The sequence below is a fragment of the Trichoderma camerunense genome (genome assembly GCF_050948025.1).
Source record: "Trichoderma camerunense strain CBS 138272 chromosome Unknown V8C40scaffold_1, whole genome shotgun sequence".
NCBI classification, from domain to species: domain Eukaryota; kingdom Fungi; phylum Ascomycota; class Sordariomycetes; order Hypocreales; family Hypocreaceae; genus Trichoderma; species Trichoderma camerunense.
In genome coordinates, this window is record NW_028145369.1 from 3,527,235 (window position 1) to 3,546,511 (window position 19,277).

The following is a 19,277-nucleotide window of genomic DNA, read 5'->3' on the forward strand; positions in this document are numbered from 1 at the left end:
AAGAGAAGGGCTAACGATATCGGTTCAAACACAATGAGATTTTGTATATTTATGCTGAAAAGAGTTAGTAACCATGAATGTAACCGTACAGGTCGAATACAAGGGATTAGTACTAGGTAATAAATATCATGCATATATAAGGGCTCTCTATAAAGGCTCTCTGCCCGAGCAGAGTCTTGTAGGGATCTAAGCTAATTGAACATACATCTCAGTCATATGTATGGCCTATAATGGAGAAACAAATATCCTGTAATTATTCATCATCTTGATTCGTGCATACGTTTTCAGAATGAACCAGTCCTCTGGGTCGTAGTATTACGAAGCATTTTGTGAGCATATCGTTTTGACGCTCTGTGTGACTTAATGAACAACAAGGGCTAACTTGACGAAATTTTATGATTAATCAACAAATTAATTTACTAGAATCAAATCCTAGATTAGGTCCGATCGGTAGCGGCCGATCGAACCGAACTTTAGAGGCATGAGCCGTGATTGACAGCGGAACCCGCAGAGTCCGACAAATCAAATCCGAATCCCTCGAGACGCTCCAAAATCCTAGCGAATTTAGGCATTATTCCACCTTGGTCACAGCGTGTGAGTCATTATGACTGATGTTCACGCTTTCAGCACACAAGCGTCGTACCACATCGGCTTTAGTCAAATCGTGAGAATATTGTAATTTTATGAGATTTATTTACCAAGGCACTTGCGTTGTGACCAATATTACTTCGCTGTGCCTAGAGATTATTTAAGAGCCTGTATGAAATATTCCAAGCGCTTGGGAGTTCTGCTTGGAAGTTGCTGCCTATTCGTTGAACTCTCTAGCAAGCTCTATGATAGACGACTAACATTGGGCGCTACGGCCCCAGGGAAACGTTCATCGCTTTTAATCGTGTAAATAATGTGATCAGTCGTTTATTTCTGTAGGTCGATCGTCAAGCCAGGGACAAGTCTCTTGTTTCTAAAACATCTAGTCTTTCTATAGCTAGCATAGCATCATCTACAACTCGGCAGACTTGAACCTCGGCTGGCGCAATATTTTACACTTCAAGATTCGGACGGATTAATTGACCAGATCTTGCGCAAAAGCGGACCCGCCAGTTCCTGACTAACGGACACTCTATTCGACCGATCACTCCATTTTCTCAGAATTTGGCTACATTTGCAGAAGGTGGAGGTTTCCTAATTAGTTAGTTGTGTCCGCGTCCATGACTCGGCTTCGCCGTCTATGATGCCATTGGCGGACATTCTTCCGTACACTGTTTCATTCACCTCGGCTTGAAGTAGCTATATGTCTACTATTTCGCCTCTTTGCCAAATAAGAGAAGATTTTGCCTATAGCATTCTTCTCTTCGCAATTCATCCTAACCATAATTTTTTTTTTCGCAGTCTGTAAACGATCTACGTTCATCATGTCCAAAACCATGCAGGCGTGGCAAGTTGCCGCTCCTGGACCTATCGAGGAGACATTGAAGCTTCTCGACAATGTTGCGCAGCCAACCGCGCCCCTCCAAAATGGACAAGTTCTTGTCGAAGTTGCCAGTGCCGGCCTTAATCCTGCAGATTACAAAGTGCTCAGGCTGGGCCTCGCGTCCAAAGCGATCACAACCTTCCCTAAAACACTAGGCATGGATCTCAGCGGCCGAGTTGTCTCAGTAGCAGATGATGTTACCGACACTAAGACTGGAGACGTCGTATTAGTTCGATTGGACCCTACCAAGGGCCCTGGGGCGCTCTCTCAATATGTCATCGCCAATCGCGCAGATTATGCAGTTTTACCGTCAAATTTCGATCTAGATCTCGCTGCAGGTGCGCCGACAACAGCTTTGACAGCATATCAGTCTATCAAGCCATACATCCAAACCGGCTCGAAAGTCTTTATCAATGGTGGATCTGGAGGAGTTGGTACCATTGGTATCCAGATTGCAAAAGCTCTTGGATGCCATGTCACAGTTTCTTGCTCTACGGCGAAAAAGGAACTTTGTGAGCGAGTCGGAGCGGATGAGATCATCGACTATAAGACCGGAGACGTCGTGGCACAGCTGAAACAGAACGGCAAAATCTTTGATCACATTGTCGATAACGTTGGCTCTTCCTTTTCAGACCTTTACCACCAGGCAAGCCATTACCTTAAGCCAGAGGGAGCCTTTGTACTGGTCGGTGGTCCGGCGTCTTTAAGTGGTGTTAAAAACGTCCTGGCGGCAAAATTCCTTCCTTCGTTCTTGGGCGGAGGTAAACACCAATTCGTGCTGTACATGACGAAGAATGACCGCGATGACCTTGCACAAGTTGCAAAGTGGTTGGCAGACGGAGTGATCAAAACGGTCATTGACTCGACATTTGAGTTTAAAGAGACTTTGGAAGCATTTGAGCATCTCAAGAAGGGCTCGAGTGGTGGAAAGGTGATTGTACATGTCTCCAGCAAGGCATAAATGATGGCGCTGGGATTTGGAACGATACCCTACACTCAACGAACAAGTCACCCCCATGATAGCAACGATGTTCAAGGCGTATCTATCTGCCGTCGTTAATGCTGTCAGTGTTATTCAGATACTAGCATTGTTTGACCAGAAATACTTCATCTACGCTATTGCTCAGCAAACCTTGTAATACATCAAATCAGTGGATGCAGCAGAATTAGAATACCCCCCGGAGGGATAGGAAATGTACTAGACGTCATTTACTTGCTGCGGTCATTATTTATTATTTAAAGAATATTTCATAAGCGTTAAAAATGGCATACTTTTCGTTTCGTTGGAACTTTATCCAGCTCTTCCTCTTCTCTCAACCAGTGCGGCCTAAATGTGGAAAGCAGAGCTTTTAATCTCGTCATCGGCCGCCTCTCCAAAGGTTCCCTCGTATCCATTCTCCTCAAGATAAGCGCGGAATCGGGCATCTTCACTTTCAAGGTCCTTCTCCTTGTCAGGGATCAAGAACCATGTGACAAGACCACCAACCATGGCAAATGCGGCACCGATAAGAAAGACCCCCTGAACTCCCTTTTGCGAATCAGAAAACGAGTTTTGAATAGGTGTAAATACTTGGGTCCCAATCGCAGCGCCAGCTTTTCCAACGGCAGCGGCAAGGCCAAGGAAGTGGCCTCGTACTGGCGTCGGGAAGGATTCAGCTCCGCAGAGAAAAGTGCCAACCTGGAAAGTTTTAGTTTCACTGCAAGCATGTTCGGATTGCGAATACGAGATATACGTACGCCTGGTCCCATCTCTCCAAGAGTGTTGAAGATGCCGTACAAGACGACGAAAAGCGGGAATACACTCGTGATGGGGTTGAGGGCGCCTCCAATGATGAAGGCAAGGATCGACCAGAGGAAGAAACCCAGTGCCATGGTCTGCTTGCGGCCAATCTTGTCCATGAGAATACCGCCAATGAGAGTTCCAGGAAGGTAAAAGCAGTTGAGAACAGTGCCATAGCCGATGTTTTGGACGAGAGTGTTGTTGGGGTTGAGGGTTCCAATGATGGTGGAACCAAAGATTCCGAACGGATAAGTCTGTTGAACAGAGGTTATTACATCATCATCTTATACTTCCTAAAGACATCAAGTTTCACTTACAACAAAATCGTAGAAAAACCATGCCAGAGATGTTCCGAGCATGGGTCTCCAGTAACGCTTAATCACTAGCCAGTATGGAATGTGCGTCTTCATCGCATGTTTCTTATACTGCGATGAGTTGATCAACCGAAGACGGAAGAACAAGAGTCCAACAGGAAGAATGAAACCGAGGCCAAAGGAGACACGCCACACGCCATCGTTGATATGCTGATGGTAGGCTGCGAGGACAATGAGCACGATGACACCGGCCATCACAAATCCGAGATCAATAGCGAAGTCAGTGGCGACAGCGACGAGCATACCGCGGCGCCGCCTCACAAAAGCAGTTTCATCCGAAGCTTCGGCACTGCCAGTACCGCATGTGGGATATTCTCCTGTTGTCGCGGACATCATCAGTGGCTGATCTTTTTGTTTACGTTGAATTTGAGACATCAGACTCACCTCCAGCTCCGAACCCAGCAACACCACGGCCAACAATCATCATCCAGAACATGCCAGTGGGGGTTTTGCCATGCGCTGCAGTAGCCAACACAATACCCAAGATTAAAAACAGAGTCGCAAAGAAGATACCCGTCCGGCGGCCAAGTTTGTCGATTCCCCATCCAAAGAACAGCATGCCAAACACCTCACCGATAAGAAAAGCGTTGGACAATCTGGTCTTGATGGTCGAGGTGAATGCATCGGGATACAGCTCTGCAAAGAGAGGATTCATGTATCCGATGACCTGTGCATTGTAACCGTCTGAGAACAGGGCTAAGCCGCCGACAAGGACCATCAAGATTGACGAGATGCGGCTGGCACGCGATAGCGTGCTTGGCTGAGCGACAACATCTTTGTTGGAGTCGTTGGTTGGCTCAAGAGTAGGCGAAACAGCCACTTCATCGACCTGAGCAGTCTTGGCATCCATCTCTGCTGTTTGCTGTAAATAAATTTGCCAAGATTTAAAACGGCAAGAACAGGAAAGGATGTGAGTGAAAGGTTTTGTCCTCCTTCAGTGTCTCAGTGTCTTGTCTCAGGGAAAGTATACACGCAACTGGGGACTTATACTTTTATCCAATGTAACTTTATATGCGGCAGACGATAACAAGATTGGTTCGCCGATGAACTTGCCTGTTATCTCTAGACCATGCACGTGAATAGATGCAGCTGCGAACCATTGGTGAACTTTTGCTCGGCTCGTATCAAGAGAGCATATAAGTAGTAAATCTTGATAGACCCGTAGTAAAGCGGCGAACCGCTGCCAGAAGCTGATATCATTACGAACGCAAAAGTCCAAATCTCATCCACTGAGGGGTTTGCGACGGCGATACCCTGAATCACTCGTGAGCTTTCCGATTCCCACGTGCGTGTGTTGGTGAGAAGTCATTTCCAGCTGCAGGTTTGTCAATCATACCCTATCCGTCCATCAGGATTCTAGCCATCTGCCTCGCGATTGGTGATATATCGACTTAGAAGTCGTGCCTCGTGCCGATCGGCCGGCAGTGGCACCCACGTGGGCCGAGAATATCTCTTGATTCATCGGGAGGCGCACCGGCAGCCCTCCAGTTTATCCAGTTTCGGCATGTTAGCCACTTGGTGGGGTGGTCCCGTAATCCACAAGCTTCTCGACGTGGATCCTAGAAGAATGATCTCCGTCGGCTAGGGAGAGGATTCCTGTAAGCGATATGCCTAGCTTGGCGGGAAACTTCCGAGTATACGATGCGATGCAAGCCGTTCGTGTAAGAAGAAGGGCGGGTAAAAGAAAGAGGAAGAGTTCGGGGTTACAAAAGACCTGGTAAGCTCTATGCAGGTCCTGCTACCCATGTCGTCTATCATTTATCGAGAGTGCATTGCATTACCATGTTGTCAGCTGAACAGGTTGCCTTCTTCAAGGCGAACGGCTATCTCATCGTTCGAGATATCCTCAACGATGCCGAGACTGCTGAAGTACAGAAGTGGGCGCAGGAGGTCCACGACTGGACGCCAACTGCCGACTCTCAATTTATGCCTTACGAGGTGAGAATCATTTTACCATGACAGCTCATGCCATTGTATGTGGTATTTTAGAGACATATTTACAATAATGAACAGGAGATAAACTCTCGTGGAGAGACGGTTCTTTGCCGTACAGAAAACTACGCCGATAGCCACGAGGGGTTCAATGGACTTCTCCGCGGCGAAAGGCTCTTGGGGATTCTAGAGGAGCTTTCAGGAGAGCCCATGTATCTTTTCAAAGAAAAGATTAATTATAAGCTCGCAGGAAGTGGTAGGTGTTTTTGCATTTCTATGAGAAAGAAGCGAGATGGCTAATTGAAGTAGGTGGATTTGCGCCTCACATTGATGCCGTGGCTTACAATCACATTAAAGATGTGAAGCATCTCACCATCTTGCTTGCTGTTGACAAATCGACCCTGAACAACGGAGGCCTAGAGGTTGTTGATGCTAGCCACAACATGGATATTCCCCTCAATGTTGAGGATCACTGTATCGCCGATGAGTGGGTTGACTCTCATGAGTGGAAGCCTGTTGAGCTCGAGCCCGGTAAGTGCAATTGTTTAGCCATGAATGATCACTTCCTCTTCTTCTTCTATGTCGGGCATTTTCTGACATTATCACCAGGCCAGTTGCTCATTTTCACTTCATACCTGGCTCACCGCAGTGGGCCTAACCACAGCAATGAGAACCGCAAAGCTCTCTATGCTACGTATAACCGTGCTAGTGAAGGTGATTTGCATCAAGATTACTATGAACTGAGGAAGAAAGAGTGGCCTGCCACTCACATGCGTAAGGAGGGAGAAACATATGAAGATGGAGCTTTGAGATACGCGTTCGGTTCGCCGATGCTGAGCGTTGATGCCGGCCGCCAACTGGCTTTCTAGATACAAACTTAGAAATAATTCGGTTAGCTCTTGGAAAATTCTTCACGTAAAGATTTAGTTTGCATAATTGAAGATAGTGTTGCTCCGTATTGCCCGACAAAGTGAACGCTATGCGCATTTGAACTTCACTCAAACGATGGTTCTTCAAGTTCTCTCAAGAAGTTCATATAAGTCGGCTCCCTGCGGCAAACTCTCCTAAGCCGATCTCTGGGCTAGATCTTTTGTAACAGGACTCGACCCATCCACGTGCAGACGGCATTGTGCCGAGTGGACGATCTATACACGTGTTAATGCATGAAGATTGGGGGGTGGAGATATGGAGCGAATACTCCAGTATCTCACATAGCCGATATAGTGCTTACCCACAGATGATATGTGCATGAGTGCTGTATATCTAATACGTTCCAGTCGTCTACATACTGGCCACCAAAAAGACCAGCCTTACTGCCTGTCGTTACTTTCATCATCAAAATGGCCATCCCTGCAACCCTTGAGCCAGAGGCTGTCACCTCTTACATAATTTCCATTCTTCAAACCTCAGACTACACTCCCTACATCGGTGAGCCAATCTCCCAGCTGCAGCATTCCCTGCAATGTGCTGCGTTGGCCGCCGAGGCATCTCCAGCCGTGGATGAAGCTACACAGGTTGCTGCCCTACTTCATGACGTTGGGCAATTCGCTCCAGCAGATGACTTGATTGCCTCAGCAAGTCTTCCGATTCAGAATTTGGGAGATGCTCCGGCTACACAAAGCGTTGGACGTGTCGGGCATGAGACTCTAGGAGCCCGCCTCCTGCTGTCACTAGGCTTCTCAGACAAAGTCGCTCGTCTAGTGGAATCGCACGTAGCAGCCAAACGCTATTTGTGTGCTGTAGATGAGTCTTATAATGATTTACTCTCAGAAGCAAGCAAAAAGAGCCTCTTTTACCAAGGCGGGCCAATGTCCTCAGAGGAAGTAAAGGCGTTTAGTTCAGGTCCGTGGTGCCAGGAAATGTGCCAGCTTAGGAAGTGGGACGACGAGGCGAAGATTGAAGGACTCGTAGTGAGAGATTTGGAGAGTTGGAGGGAGGCAATCCAGAGGCAGATTGAGCGAAGATGAGGGATTATATGAGAAAAGGATTTTTTTTATACAATACCAAACGACATTCATCTGATAAATATTACTACCATAGTCAAGCATGAAGTTTGCCACGAGAGTTGCGATTATATAGGGGAGACTCATTGACTGGTCATTTCACGTACATTGACTACTGGGAGACATACAGTTACAGTTTTACCAATTTTATTATTTACATACAGCTCGATGCTTTTATTTTAAATACATTCTGCTCATACAAATCTTCAGACTGTGACATCAAACATTGAGCGGCATCAAATAATTTGCTTTGCGCCAAGCTTCGGATTTACAAACGGGGTCTAGAGTCAGACTCCTTAAGGTCAAAGCGATCCAGGTTAGAAACCTTTGTCCAAGCAGTGACAAAGTCGTTGACAAACTTCTGGCTGGCATCAGAGCTGCCGTAGACCTCGGAGACGGCACGCAGCTCAGGGTGATGGCCGAAGACAAGGTCAACGCGGGTACCAGTCCACTTCTTGGCGCCGCTCTTGCGGTCGCTGCCCTCGAAGAGGTCGCCGTCGGAGGGGTTGGCCTTCCAGACGGTTCCCATGTCCAGGAGGTTCACGAAGAAGTCGTTGGTCAGAGTTCCAGGACGGTTGGTGAAGACACCGTGAGTTGATCCGTCAAAGTTGGTGCCCAGAACACGTAGACCACCAACGAGAACAGTCAGCTCGGGAACAGAGAGGGTCAGGAGGTGTGCCCTGTCAACGAGGAAGTGCTCCAGCTTGACTCTTGGAGTCGACTTGCCGTAGTTGCGGAAGCCATCAGCAAAGGGCTCGAGGTGGCCAACTGACTCAACATCAGTCTGCTCCTGAGTAGCGTCGTTACGGCCAGGAGTAAAGGGGACAGTGATGTTGTGTCCTGCATCCTTGGCAGCCTTCTCAATAGCAGCAGCTCCCGCCAGGACAATCAGGTCAGCAAGAGAAACCTTCTTGCCACTCTGAGAGCCGTTGAAGTTCTGCTGAATCTTTTCCAGAGCCTGCAGAACCTCGGCCAGCTGAGGAGGGTTGTTCACCTTCCAGTCCTTCTGCGGTGACAGGCGGATACGAGCACCGTTGGCACCACCACGCTTGTCACTGCCTCGGAAGGTCGAAGCAGAAGCCCATGCGGTAGAAACAAGCTTGGATGGTGACACGCCGGATGCCAAGATCTGGCTCTTGAGCGTGGCAATGTCGCTGTCGTTGATAAGAGTGTAGTTGACAGCGGGGATGGGATCTTGCCAGGAAAATTCCTCCTTGGGGACTTCAGGGCCGACGTATCGGCTGAGAGGTCCCATGTCACGATGTGTCAGCTTGAACCAGGCCTTGGCAAAAGCTTCAGCAAACTGATCTTGGTTCTCCAAGAAACGACGAGAGATCTTCTCGTACTCAGGGTCAAAACGCAGTGCCAGATCGGTGGTCAACATGGTAGGCAGCAGCTTCTTGGAAGAATCAAAAGCGTGGGGGATGATGGGATCAGCGTTCTTCGCCACCCACTGCTTGGCACCGGCAGGGCTTGTGGTAAGCTCCCATTCAAACTTGAAGAGGTACTCGAAGAACTGGTTGCTCCACTGAGTTGGTGTCTTGGTCCAGGTCACCTCAAGGCCACTGGTGATGGTGTCCGCACCCTTTCCAGAGTTGAAGGAGCTGACCCAGCCGAGACCTTGGTTCTCGAGCGGAGCACCGGCGGGCTCAGTGCCAACATGGCTTGCAGGACCAGCACCGTGAGTCTTACCGAAGGTGTGGCCACCAGCAATAAGGGCGACAGTCTCTTCATCATTCATGGCCATGCGGGCAAAAGTGACACGGATGTCCCGAGCGGCAGCCAAAATATCGGCACTACCGTCAGGGCCCTCTGGGTTGACGTAAATCAGACCCATGTGTACCTATACGTATTGTATCGTCAGCTAAGTGTTTTTTGTGGCTAAACCTAGATAGAAATAAAAGAAAAGAAACATACAGCACCGAGGGGAGACTCCAGGTCGCGAGAGTGGATGTCTTTGTGTTTCTTTTCGTCTACGATGAGGACGCCGTGGCCTGCGCCGGCAGGGTCGTTAGGGCCTGCAAAACCATGCGAATATCGAACATCGTTGCCAAGCCATGTAGTTTCGCCACCCCAGTAGACAGACTCATCGGCTTCCCAGGTGTCTGAACGGCCGCCGGCAAATCCAAGCGTCTTGAATCCCATGGACTCGAGAGCAACGTTACCAGACAGGATGAAGAGATCAGCCCATGAAAGCTTGTTGCCATACTTTTGCTTGATGGGCCACAGCAGACGACGGCCCTTGTCCAAGCTCACGTTGTCCGGCCAGCTGTTGAGTGGTGCGAATCGTTGTTGGCCCTGTTACATGGTAAATCAGTTAGCTACATATGCTCAAGGTGTTGGTCGAAAGAATAACATCGAAGGTTGCTTACCTGGCCACCACCACCGCGACCATCAAAGACACGGTATGTACCAGCGCTGTGCCACGCCAGACGAACAAACAGACCTCCGTAGTGACCGAAATCAGCGGGCCACCAGTCTTGGGAATCAGTCATCAGGGCTGTGAGGTCCTTCTTGACAGCAGCATAGTCAAGAGACTTGAAAGCAGTGGGATAGTCAAAGTCGGCTCCAAGAGGGTTCGTCACATTTGTGTGCTGGCGAAGAATGTTGAGCTTGAGAGACTCGGGCCACCAATCCTTGTTTCTGGTTCCGCCGCCCGCGGCGTTGACGTGGTTCACAGGACACTTGCCGGCGTCGCCCATTTTTGCTGTCTGTAATTGCTATCAAACGGAAAGAGATTGACAACAGTAGAGGGTACAGTATAGATCAAGCTTGTCACTTCCAGAAGCAAAACTTGTCGAGACTACTGAAGAAATGTTGTGAGAAGAAAGAAACAAAAGTCTAAGAGACGAGAGAAAGGTAAAAAAGAGGAGACCACAACATATAAAACGCCAAGCGAAGAGGAGAGAATTGGAGAGGGGTTACGGACAACCCCGCGTTCTCTCACAACCAAGTCGCATGTCATCGGGCTTCCGACATGTCGCGATTGCGCTGCTCTCAATCCTCATCTGGATCTGCGGTGAAACACTATTGGCGGCGGTTGTGTCATCGCCTGCTTGTCTGACGAACCGCCGCCTCGCAATTTCAAAGGCCCACGTCCTTTCTAGCTCTGGGCCGGCATCCAAGTGGACAAGCGGGGTTCGTTGTGGAGGGGAAGTTTAAAGATGGGGGCAACTTTGTTCGCGGATTGGCCACTCTGCTTGGCTTCGGATACTACTATCCGAGCTTTCGCGCATTACAGAGCAGCTTGGCTGTTGGTGAGCTCTCGGTACTTTGTGTTCTAATGTAGGTAGCTAGCCCGAGTTGGTAGCACCGAGCGATACTTGTGTCCAGTGCTTATAGCTGCTCGGCATTGTTAGCCCAAAGGGTACATTTGCTGCAGAGACATAATGAGCAATAGACTATACTAGGTCGGATATTTGAGCAGCCGAGTGTGTCCTCTTCCAGTAGTTGTCAGCGACTCAGTACATCCGGAGGAGCACCCTCCGCGAGCAGTTGGATATTCGGGCTTTCATTCTCCGCTTAGATATAAACTCGAGATAATTGGCCGAAGTTCAATCCTTTATTACTGAGACGACTTTGACGGATTCTGTGCGTATATAATATTCTTGAGTTGCTACAAAAGGGGGCATAGTATCTTATGTGATGCGTTTTCCCTGGCCGTTGAGACAACTTTTGAGCCACGTATGACCTTGTATCAAACGATATCGCAACTTGCTTCAAAAGCCTAGAATCGACACGATATTCGTAAGGGCATTGCGCCATCTGCTCACAGCTATTTTTATCCATACATTCTCGCTATTCACGAAACCTCGTATCCTGCGATGCCCGCCATGTGACGAACCATACACACCTCAGTCTAAGAGCCATGATGCTAAAACTTGCATGTAAGCATGCATGCAAATAATTAGCACCGCGATGACAATGCATGCATTGTTTCCGCATGTAAGGGTCCACTGATTGCCGCTCTAAATATAATAGCGAAATATATACTCGTATACATGCAGTTACAAAATCTTCTGGCGATTTTTACAATTGCCATCAGCACTCTCTCTCTGGTTCTCGTCTAATTCCCCAAGTTGTCCACCATAGCTCTGCATCTTGTTTAGGTGGTAAAATTGGCCCACACAACCGTCCCACATGTGTTCTATTGCCCTGTTCGGGACAAATACAGTGCCTAGGCGTCAACGGCGGTGCGCGCGCATCCCAGCCGCCAGCGGCTGAGAGTTGATCAAGTGGGTTTCAAATCAGTTCTTTAGGAGTGTTGCACGTTGTCAATATAATTGAACAAATATTGTTCGAAATACGCCTCTAGAGCGGGACGGCATCGCTATGGGAATCTGCAAGTCGCTATGTAGCGAATAAGGACAAGAATTACACTTCACCTTCATCAACAAAGACTATGGCTCTGTTCCGAACAACTAAAGCGTACAGTCGACACAACTGTAGCAGCGCTACTGAGAGGTGCTCACACTTGCAAATGAGCGCCGATTGCACGGTTGCTTAAGTTATACTCACATAAGAATGCAATACAATATCTCAAACATCTGAGTGGCTAATTTCTCTTTGCCTCGTAATATTTTCCCCCTAGGTAGTAGAGAAATAATGCCCAGGTATAATACAGTCGTGTTACCCTATATAAGCTTATCTCTTCAAAATTTAGTGGATTTGTATGTCTAACATCATCTTATTCTCCTCTTTTAAGGTCAAAACGGGAGGAACAGAAAACAATTCAATCACATACAGAGGTAAAAGACCTTAAATGATCTCTATTTGGAGTTCTTGTTGTCTACATGAAACTGATGATCCTTCTTCACGTGATTAAACCGCTTGGCTTTGGACCATTCCGCGAGCCTGCATGAATGGACTCCTCGTCACATCACTCTCTAGTGGTATGTTACTGTGCACCAATATAATCACTTTAAGAAGCGTAAAATGCTTCCGCGCAACCTACTTCCTCTTCTAGTAGACATTGTTGCTGCAATTCTGGTTGCTGGAATATTTGTGGCTGGATATTTCTCACTCGATAAATCACATTTCGGTCAAAGATCTTTCCCTGGATCCATATTCAGCTTGACGCGCTATTATCTGACGGACCCTTGTCGGCCTCATACGGATGGTGGCCTTCCTCATGGTGGCTGCATCCGCCTGGTGCGGATCAATTCAACCGCAGATGCAGATATTGTTTTGTCTTGGAGTGTGTTTCCCTTGGCTACAGCCCCTGCATACCACGCATTGAGCTACACTTGGGGGTTTGCTCGCGGAGTACCTGAGCATGAAGATCCAGTGTTCCGCTATAAAGGTCAGCATGGCGTTCCAACGTCCATGCCAAAAAATCTTCTTCTGGCGTTGAATCGCATTATCAAGCTAGATGAAGGGACCTATTATTGGATTGACTCCCTCTGCATCGACCAGGAGAACATCAGAGAGCGTAGTGAACAGGTAGCCATGATGAAGGAAATTTACGAACATGCTGCAGTCGTTGATGTCTGGCTTGGACCAACAACGGATTCTGAAGCCAAAGCCCTATCTCGTGTTAAGCGATCTATCTACCATGGCACAAAGGTATGGAACCGCATGGACTCCTAGGGCAAATGCATCAAGAAGCCTCTTCGTGCAGTATCCACAACATCTGCTGTCAAAAGATGAATGGGACACGCTGATCAGTTTCATGTCGCGACGATGGTTTCACCGACTCTGGACACTGCAAGAGTTCGCCTTGGCAAAAAAGATCAGGATCCTTTGCGGAGATCATTTCATAAACCAAGATGACCTTCATAATGCAGCATTGTTTCTGCAAACGCTTGGACTTACCATGGAATTGCAATATGGAAATAATGGGACTGCTGGTACAGCAGTAATGCAGCAGAGCATATTAAGGGCATGCCTGGGAGATATGAATCAACTTATGAAGTTTGTTTCTCAGATACCAGGAGTGGCCAGCGATGAACACAGCGTGCCAGACTATGAATCTGTTTTAGCCTGGGTTTTCTGGCGCAGTGCAAATACCTATGCTACGGACCCGAGAGACTTTGTTTATGGAATTCTTGGCTTGGCAGAAGCAATCATGGAGCGCCTGTCTAACATGACAAATGATGTTAATTCATCCATATCCGCATACAACCCAATTGTTCCAGACTACAGTCTTTCAACTGCCGACGTTTTCCGAGCTTTCATTCTTCGTCTCATGCACAGTAAATTGGGTATCAGAGCAGTTGCGCTCATCACTCCTGGAGTGCAAACAGGTGACAGGCCCGGGTATACGCTTCAACGCCGCAGTGTTCCATCTTGGGTGGATGCCAAGCACGAATTACCTTCATGGGTCCCAAATTTGGCCAACCGGGAACAATTTTCCTTATCCAATGGTGGTGCTCTTTTCCTAAATAGTTCCAAGAGCGATTTCAACATTCATGGCTCAACTTTGGCCGTACAGACACAACGCTTCCACGTCAAGGGCAATAACCTCCATGTTTTTGGCCGAAGGCTGGGTATCTCAAGAGGGTCTTCAAGATTCCCTTCAGCCCTAGAGTGGGCACCTTGTGCTACCTTTTTAATGAACGTTTTTGGCCCCCTAAGCCTATTAGCATCAAAATATCCCATCCGTTGTAAGGATAAAGACCTGTCTTCCAAACAGTTGTCGCCTGTTGAGGTATTCCTGTCCTGTATCTCTTTGGGATCTTGGCACCCTGGGAATAAATTCACATCCATCAACGGCCCATCCTTGCCGGTATGGAAAGTTGAGAGGTTTATTGTAGACGGTATATCCCAATACTTGTGTGTGGAACTGGCGTCCGCTGCTGGAAATGAAACTATTGACCACGTCCTTACTCAAGATACCTATGATATCATCTCTCGTGCACAGTCAATAAAGGGAATCGACGAAAAGTACCTTTATGAGGCTTATAAGCGTTTAAAGATGCCGTCACGAATATTTGACAAACACGACTTCCTCAGTTGTGTCCGTGACATGGATGAAGCAACCGACTTTTCACAAACTTGTTTACATCTTATTCGTCAATTTCACTGGGCAAGAGGAAGGGCCGTATTTGCAATGCAGTTGGACGATGAGTACGTCAGACGATTCTTCACTTGTTCTGCGGACAGCGACCGGCAAGAAACAACGAAGATGCTTCTTGGGCTTGGCCCCGAGGGAATGAGAAAAGAAGACGAGGTATGGGCAATTCAGGGGTCAGAATGGCCATTTTTGCTCCGCCCTCTCTACATCGATAAAGACAGGAAGCTACCTATGATGGATATGCCATTTGAAGAAAAGAAGGGAGGTTGGTGGGGTCAAACAGATAAGAGTCTTCATCCGATTAAGGTATATGAATTGATAGGAGAAGTGTATGTTCACGGTATCATGCATGGTGAGCTATTTGATCACGAAGATGATATATCCGATTTTGAGGAGATTGTTATACGTTAGATAGCGAGCTTTCTCTTGTCATCAACACCTGCCAAATAGCATTAATGAATAAGCCTAATAGTGTAAACTTATCAAAAATCGATTGCTTTGTATCTGCAAGATAGTAGAAATTATATATGCTGAAGTAATTCACGAGGTACTGATGTCGCCTATATTGTATATTTATAACTAATGATGAAGATCGAACTCGACGCATTTCACGCAAACTGTGCCATCAACTGTGCCTCCGAAGCTCTTTGACTGGAAGATTGGTAGTGTTCAGTCCACTAACCCGCGACTTCAAGCATCCAGACGGTACAGAAGGGTACCGAATCCGAGCTGGTCATAACCACCACTGTTCGGGCCATAGTCTCCGCCACCACCCTCGGCTCCGCTTCCATTGGTCACAACTAGGTCACGATACTGCTTCGACCAGGTTGCGTTCAAACCTTTGAGAGATCCGTAATGACCATAGATCAGTTCCCAGATTGGGCGGATATCACCGCGACTGTTGTTACTGATGACGCTTTGAGTCACATCACTGTTGACATACGTGGTGTAAGGAACGTCGAAGCCGAGGTTGTACTTGGCTGCGTATTCCGCTCTAACCGTTGTTAGCCTTGCTTCATCCTATCATTTAACATAGAGATCGAGACAGAAGTTCTTACCCTGCTAAGATTCTGTTGGATAGGTAACCAAACAAATCATTTCCCTGGTTGTAAGCTTGCTGAGCAAGCACTCCCAGGAGCGCAAAATCTAGCATGGCGTGTCCTTGATCCCTGCCAGCTTCTTGGTTTTGCCCTAGGATTTTGCTGCTCCCCGACTCAGTGTATGTAACCCAAATGGTCTTCTCAATAGCCCCGTTACCCGCACCGCTCTTGAAATAGTTGACAGCTTCGTTTGCCATAGTGGTATTATCGGACAGAACTCCAATAGCATACATAGTGCAGAGATTTGCCAGATCCCAGTTGGCCCAATAGTGATCGATCTTGGCACCATTGTGGTTGACTAGGAAGTCATGGTTCATAGGATAAAACACATTTTTAAGCATAGTATTCATGGCAGCAAGACCCGTCCAGCCAGAGTAGCCACGAAGGATTTCAGCCGCATTGGCCAACTGGTATCCATAGATGCCACTGGCGAGGAACTTGTCAGAGGTACCGTCGATGAAGGTGAGAGTGCTACTCCAAGCATCCAGTGTCTTTGCCGCGGCCGTGGCGTACGCTGTGTCTCCAGTGACTTTCCAGTAGATAGCGTTGGCGTACGCAGAAGCCGCATCCCGATACAGGCTGGCATAGTTCTCAGGCGAACCCGTGCCTCGATAGACGGTGGGCTTGGGGCTGGGAACATAGCCAGAGTTGGCGTGTGCCACCAACTTGTTCCAACCCGCATACCACGGATTTGTCTTCGCGTTAACCTTCGATTTAATACGGGTAAAGTCTGCTTCGGTGTGGAGGAGACCCGGGTGAACAAAACTAGCGCGTGAATCAAGGGGTTGGGAAGCGATAGTCGACGAAGGCGCCGCTTGAGACAGATCGAATAGCGCGAAGCTACAGAGCAACGCCGCAACAAGTGAAGGCGCCATGTTCAGGGTTGTGAGAAAGCAAATAAAACTTTTGCGAGATTCCAGAAGGCACTAGCTTACGGGCGTCCAGGAACCCATTCCATTCAAAGATTTTTGTTTCATTTATACTTCTGCTTCATGACAACCATTCTTCGTCGACTGTAATAGGGTTTAATTACAGCTCGTACCTGGGCTGAGCGGATGCAACCCAAGGGTCAGTTTGAAACCACACGCGTCAACTCATCACCAGCCGTGGTGAGCTCCAAGAAAACCCTGTAGTCAGAATCGGAGTGAGTTTCGGACCGCAGAAACTCATAGATGAGCACCCCGGACTACCCCGGACTACCCCGCGAAACAGCCAAACAAACAGGAGAGCATTATGGGGAAAACGACAAGGGTTTCTCGTGGGGTATGCAGTTCTGCTGCTGGATCTAAGCTCCTATTGTAGCGGCAATACGTCCCTTGCTGCTATTGCTCAATTGCCGGGCCGAAACTGAGCTCCTGGTCATTCGATGGCTGATGCCGGGAATTGCTCCGGGACTTGACCCGGAGGCCGGCGCGCCATATTTGCGCTTATGTGTGTTTTGAGAGGGGGACAATGTGGAGAAAAGAGGTTAAACAACACGAAAAGTCGGTATCCAGCGTTTCGGGGTACAGGGATCTTGGCTTAGTGAAGGCCGAGAGATTGATTGAACATGACAATGTTGTCATTAATATTGCCCCTGCCTTCGGTCGTTTGGGGTTTGCTTTCCTCTTGCATATGAGCGCTCACTTCGACATCTTGCACGTGGTGATACATCCTCAGTCTCACCATAAGCATCAAGATGGTTCTGCTTGGGTCGAGCTTTGCTTCAGTGGTAACAGCATTTGGGCTGTTGGTCAACATTGTCGTTGCCACTGGGCCACTGAACGGGCTTCCAATACTCAATGGACCTGTACCGGTCGTCCCTCAAGTTTTTGGGTCCAAAAAGCATGTCGGCGACTTCGTACATCCCGGACTCTGGCATACTCATGACGATCTCGAGCGGATCCGATTGGGAGTAGCGAAGGGTCAAGAGCCATGGAAATCAGCATACGAGAAATTCAGTGCGGATTCGTTCTCCCAAGCCTCCGTAAGCTAGACATATCCGCCGCTTGGAACCTTCATGACGCTGATTCTCGACTATAGTACACTATGCAAGGCCCAAAGAGTGTTATCTGTCGTGGTGGGTGTAGCAATAACTACACGACCTTTAGTAATGATGTGCGCGCGGCTTACCAGAATGCACTGATGTGGTATATCACGAAGAACCAGAGCCACTGGGATCGGTCAACCACGATCCTAGACGCCTGGGGCACTAATTTGACCTCTATCATTGGCACCGACACCTCACTTCTCGTCGGACTTGAAGGAGACATGTTTGCGAATGCGGCAGAAATCATGCGATGGGAAGGGGGCTGGATCGAGGCCGGGGCGAAAGCTTCAGGTGGAAGTGGATTCTCGAACCAGCTGTACTGGTTATTCGCACGGCAATCCGTCATCATCGGCCAGGCAAATTATGGCATGGTTAGTATCAAGGCACTGCTATCTTTTGCCGTTTACTTAGACGACGTGACGCTGGTGAGCTCCAACTTCCCAACCACAGGCGAGACGCGATGTCCGTGATTAACGAACAGTGGTAGTACAATTACGCTGTATACGCCTTTCAGAACGATCTGTGTGCTGGAATATATGGCAATTTCCAGCCAGAAACGGGACAAGGTGCAGAAACTGGTCGCGACCAAGGCCATGCACAAGGCGCCCTAGGCTGGACTGCAGAAGCGGCTAGAATCATGCAGTCTCAAGGAACGGATGTGTATTCACTTGGAGACAATCTTCTACTCAAGGCTGCGGAATACACAGCCAAATACAACTTGGGATACGATGTGCCTTACGACCCAAAGTTCTACCGATGCGAGGCAATTCTGATTAATGGGCCGTGGGCTGTGCCATCCAATATCAGTCGAGGAGTCGCCAAGCCGCCACCTAAAGTTTGGGATGTAAGTTGTACCTTCGATGACATCTTCCCTGAGAGCTGTGTTGACCTTGATGTAGATTTTATACTACCAATATGTCGTCAAGCGGGGACTTCGCGCTCCTTATACAACCAAGATGAAGGTCACGATCAATGGTCTCGGAGGTGAAGGCAACCGTAAGTATAGTCGACACCAGCCGTCAAACAAACTTCGACTAACTTCACAAAACAGCCGGTACAACCAGCCCCGGTGACCATCCGAGCTGGGGCGATTTGATTTGGTCCTATAACAAGAAGGGTCAGTACCTTAATGACAATGGCAGGACTATCTGGGGAGGTGGCGAAATTGGGCCAAAGGGAAAGGGCATGATCAACTCAGCTTGAACACAATAGTTGGCTGCGTAATAGAATAGTGATGTATCTAATAAACGTACTAATATTGACCTTCTGTCTCGTTCTATGTTCTTCTTAGAGTAGCAATTGCGTCAACACCGGTTCACCTCGGAATAGATATAGTCGATTAGTTCAGATGGGACAATGCTATTTGACTCTCAATATACTTCTTGCGTAATATTATGGTCTATCTTGAAGTAGTTCCAAGTTTGGTGCATGCAAACCGTTGTGCTTGGTTGTCTTTGCACCGCCGAATTTGTTATGGGACAAGTAATAGACAACGCCTGGCTACTAGTAACACGAAGACAATGGGAATTCAGCGAGCTGTGGAAGTTTGGACTCTTTGCTATATCACATTTCT

At 48.1% G+C, this 19,277-nt stretch overlaps 8 protein-coding genes across 8 annotated transcripts; 5 read left to right on the plus strand and 3 right to left on the minus strand.

Annotated features, from left to right (window-relative positions):
• Positions 1-1,261: 1,261 nt before the first annotated feature.
• V8C40DRAFT_231622 (NAD(P)-dependent alcohol dehydrogenase) lies at positions 1,262-2,760 on the plus strand. The gene has a single exon (XM_083212968.1). The coding sequence runs from the start codon at positions 1,413-1,415 to the stop codon at positions 2,430-2,432; it is 1,020 nt and encodes a 339-aa protein (XP_083079779.1). The 5' UTR covers positions 1,262-1,412; the 3' UTR covers positions 2,433-2,760.
• A 38-nt stretch (positions 2,761-2,798) lies between these two features.
• Positions 2,799-4,475, minus strand: V8C40DRAFT_272298 (major facilitator superfamily domain-containing protein; the record flags this gene model as incomplete). The annotated part of the gene is made up of 4 exons (XM_083220339.1): positions 2,799-3,149; positions 3,209-3,505; positions 3,569-3,942; positions 4,010-4,475. 4 exons carry the CDS (start codon positions 4,473-4,475, stop codon positions 2,799-2,801), a joined length of 1,488 nt encoding a protein of 495 aa, XP_083079780.1.
• A 906-nt stretch (positions 4,476-5,381) lies between these two features.
• V8C40DRAFT_279637 (uncharacterized protein) lies at positions 5,382-6,426 on the plus strand (the record flags this gene model as incomplete). Its single annotated transcript, XM_083221264.1, has 4 exons — positions 5,382-5,563; positions 5,639-5,813; positions 5,867-6,088; positions 6,167-6,426. The coding sequence occupies exons 1-4, from the start codon at positions 5,408-5,410 to the stop codon at positions 6,424-6,426; spliced, it is 813 nt and encodes a 270-aa protein (XP_083079781.1). The 5' UTR covers positions 5,382-5,407.
• Positions 6,427-6,879: 453 nt separating this feature from the next.
• Positions 6,880-7,569, plus strand: V8C40DRAFT_279641 (HD domain-containing protein). The gene has a single exon (XM_083221265.1). It carries the CDS (start codon positions 6,898-6,900, stop codon positions 7,522-7,524), a length of 627 nt encoding a protein of 208 aa, XP_083079782.1. The 5' UTR covers positions 6,880-6,897; the 3' UTR covers positions 7,525-7,569.
• Positions 7,570-7,690: 121 nt separating this feature from the next.
• On the minus strand, positions 7,691-10,406 carry V8C40DRAFT_231629 (peroxidase/catalase). The gene is made up of 3 exons (XM_083212969.1): positions 9,933-10,406; positions 9,478-9,858; positions 7,691-9,403 (listed from the first exon to the last, which is right to left on the minus strand). The coding sequence occupies exons 1-3, from the start codon at positions 10,260-10,262 to the stop codon at positions 7,829-7,831; spliced, it is 2,286 nt and encodes a 761-aa protein (XP_083079783.1). The 5' UTR covers positions 10,263-10,406; the 3' UTR covers positions 7,691-7,828.
• Positions 10,407-12,495: 2,089 nt separating this feature from the next.
• On the plus strand, positions 12,496-14,986 carry V8C40DRAFT_272300 (heterokaryon incompatibility domain-containing protein; the record flags this gene model as incomplete). Its single annotated transcript, XM_083220340.1, has 2 exons — positions 12,496-13,047; positions 13,079-14,986. 2 exons carry the CDS (start codon positions 12,496-12,498, stop codon positions 14,984-14,986), a joined length of 2,460 nt encoding a protein of 819 aa, XP_083079784.1.
• Positions 14,987-15,265: 279 nt separating this feature from the next.
• Positions 15,266-16,624, minus strand: V8C40DRAFT_279643 (chondroitin AC/alginate lyase; the record flags this gene model as incomplete). The annotated part of the gene is made up of 2 exons (XM_083221266.1): positions 15,634-16,624; positions 15,266-15,569 (listed from the first exon to the last, which is right to left on the minus strand). Exons 1-2 carry the CDS (start codon positions 16,548-16,550, stop codon positions 15,266-15,268), a joined length of 1,221 nt encoding a protein of 406 aa, XP_083079785.1. The 5' UTR covers positions 16,551-16,624.
• A 729-nt stretch (positions 16,625-17,353) lies between these two features.
• On the plus strand, positions 17,354-18,907 carry V8C40DRAFT_279645 (chondroitin AC/alginate lyase; the record flags this gene model as incomplete). The annotated part of the gene is made up of 5 exons (XM_083221267.1): positions 17,354-17,641; positions 17,698-18,129; positions 18,192-18,548; positions 18,604-18,700; positions 18,756-18,907. The coding sequence occupies 5 exons, from the start codon at positions 17,354-17,356 to the stop codon at positions 18,905-18,907; spliced, it is 1,326 nt and encodes a 441-aa protein (XP_083079786.1).
• Between the last annotated feature and the right edge of the window lie 370 nt (positions 18,908-19,277).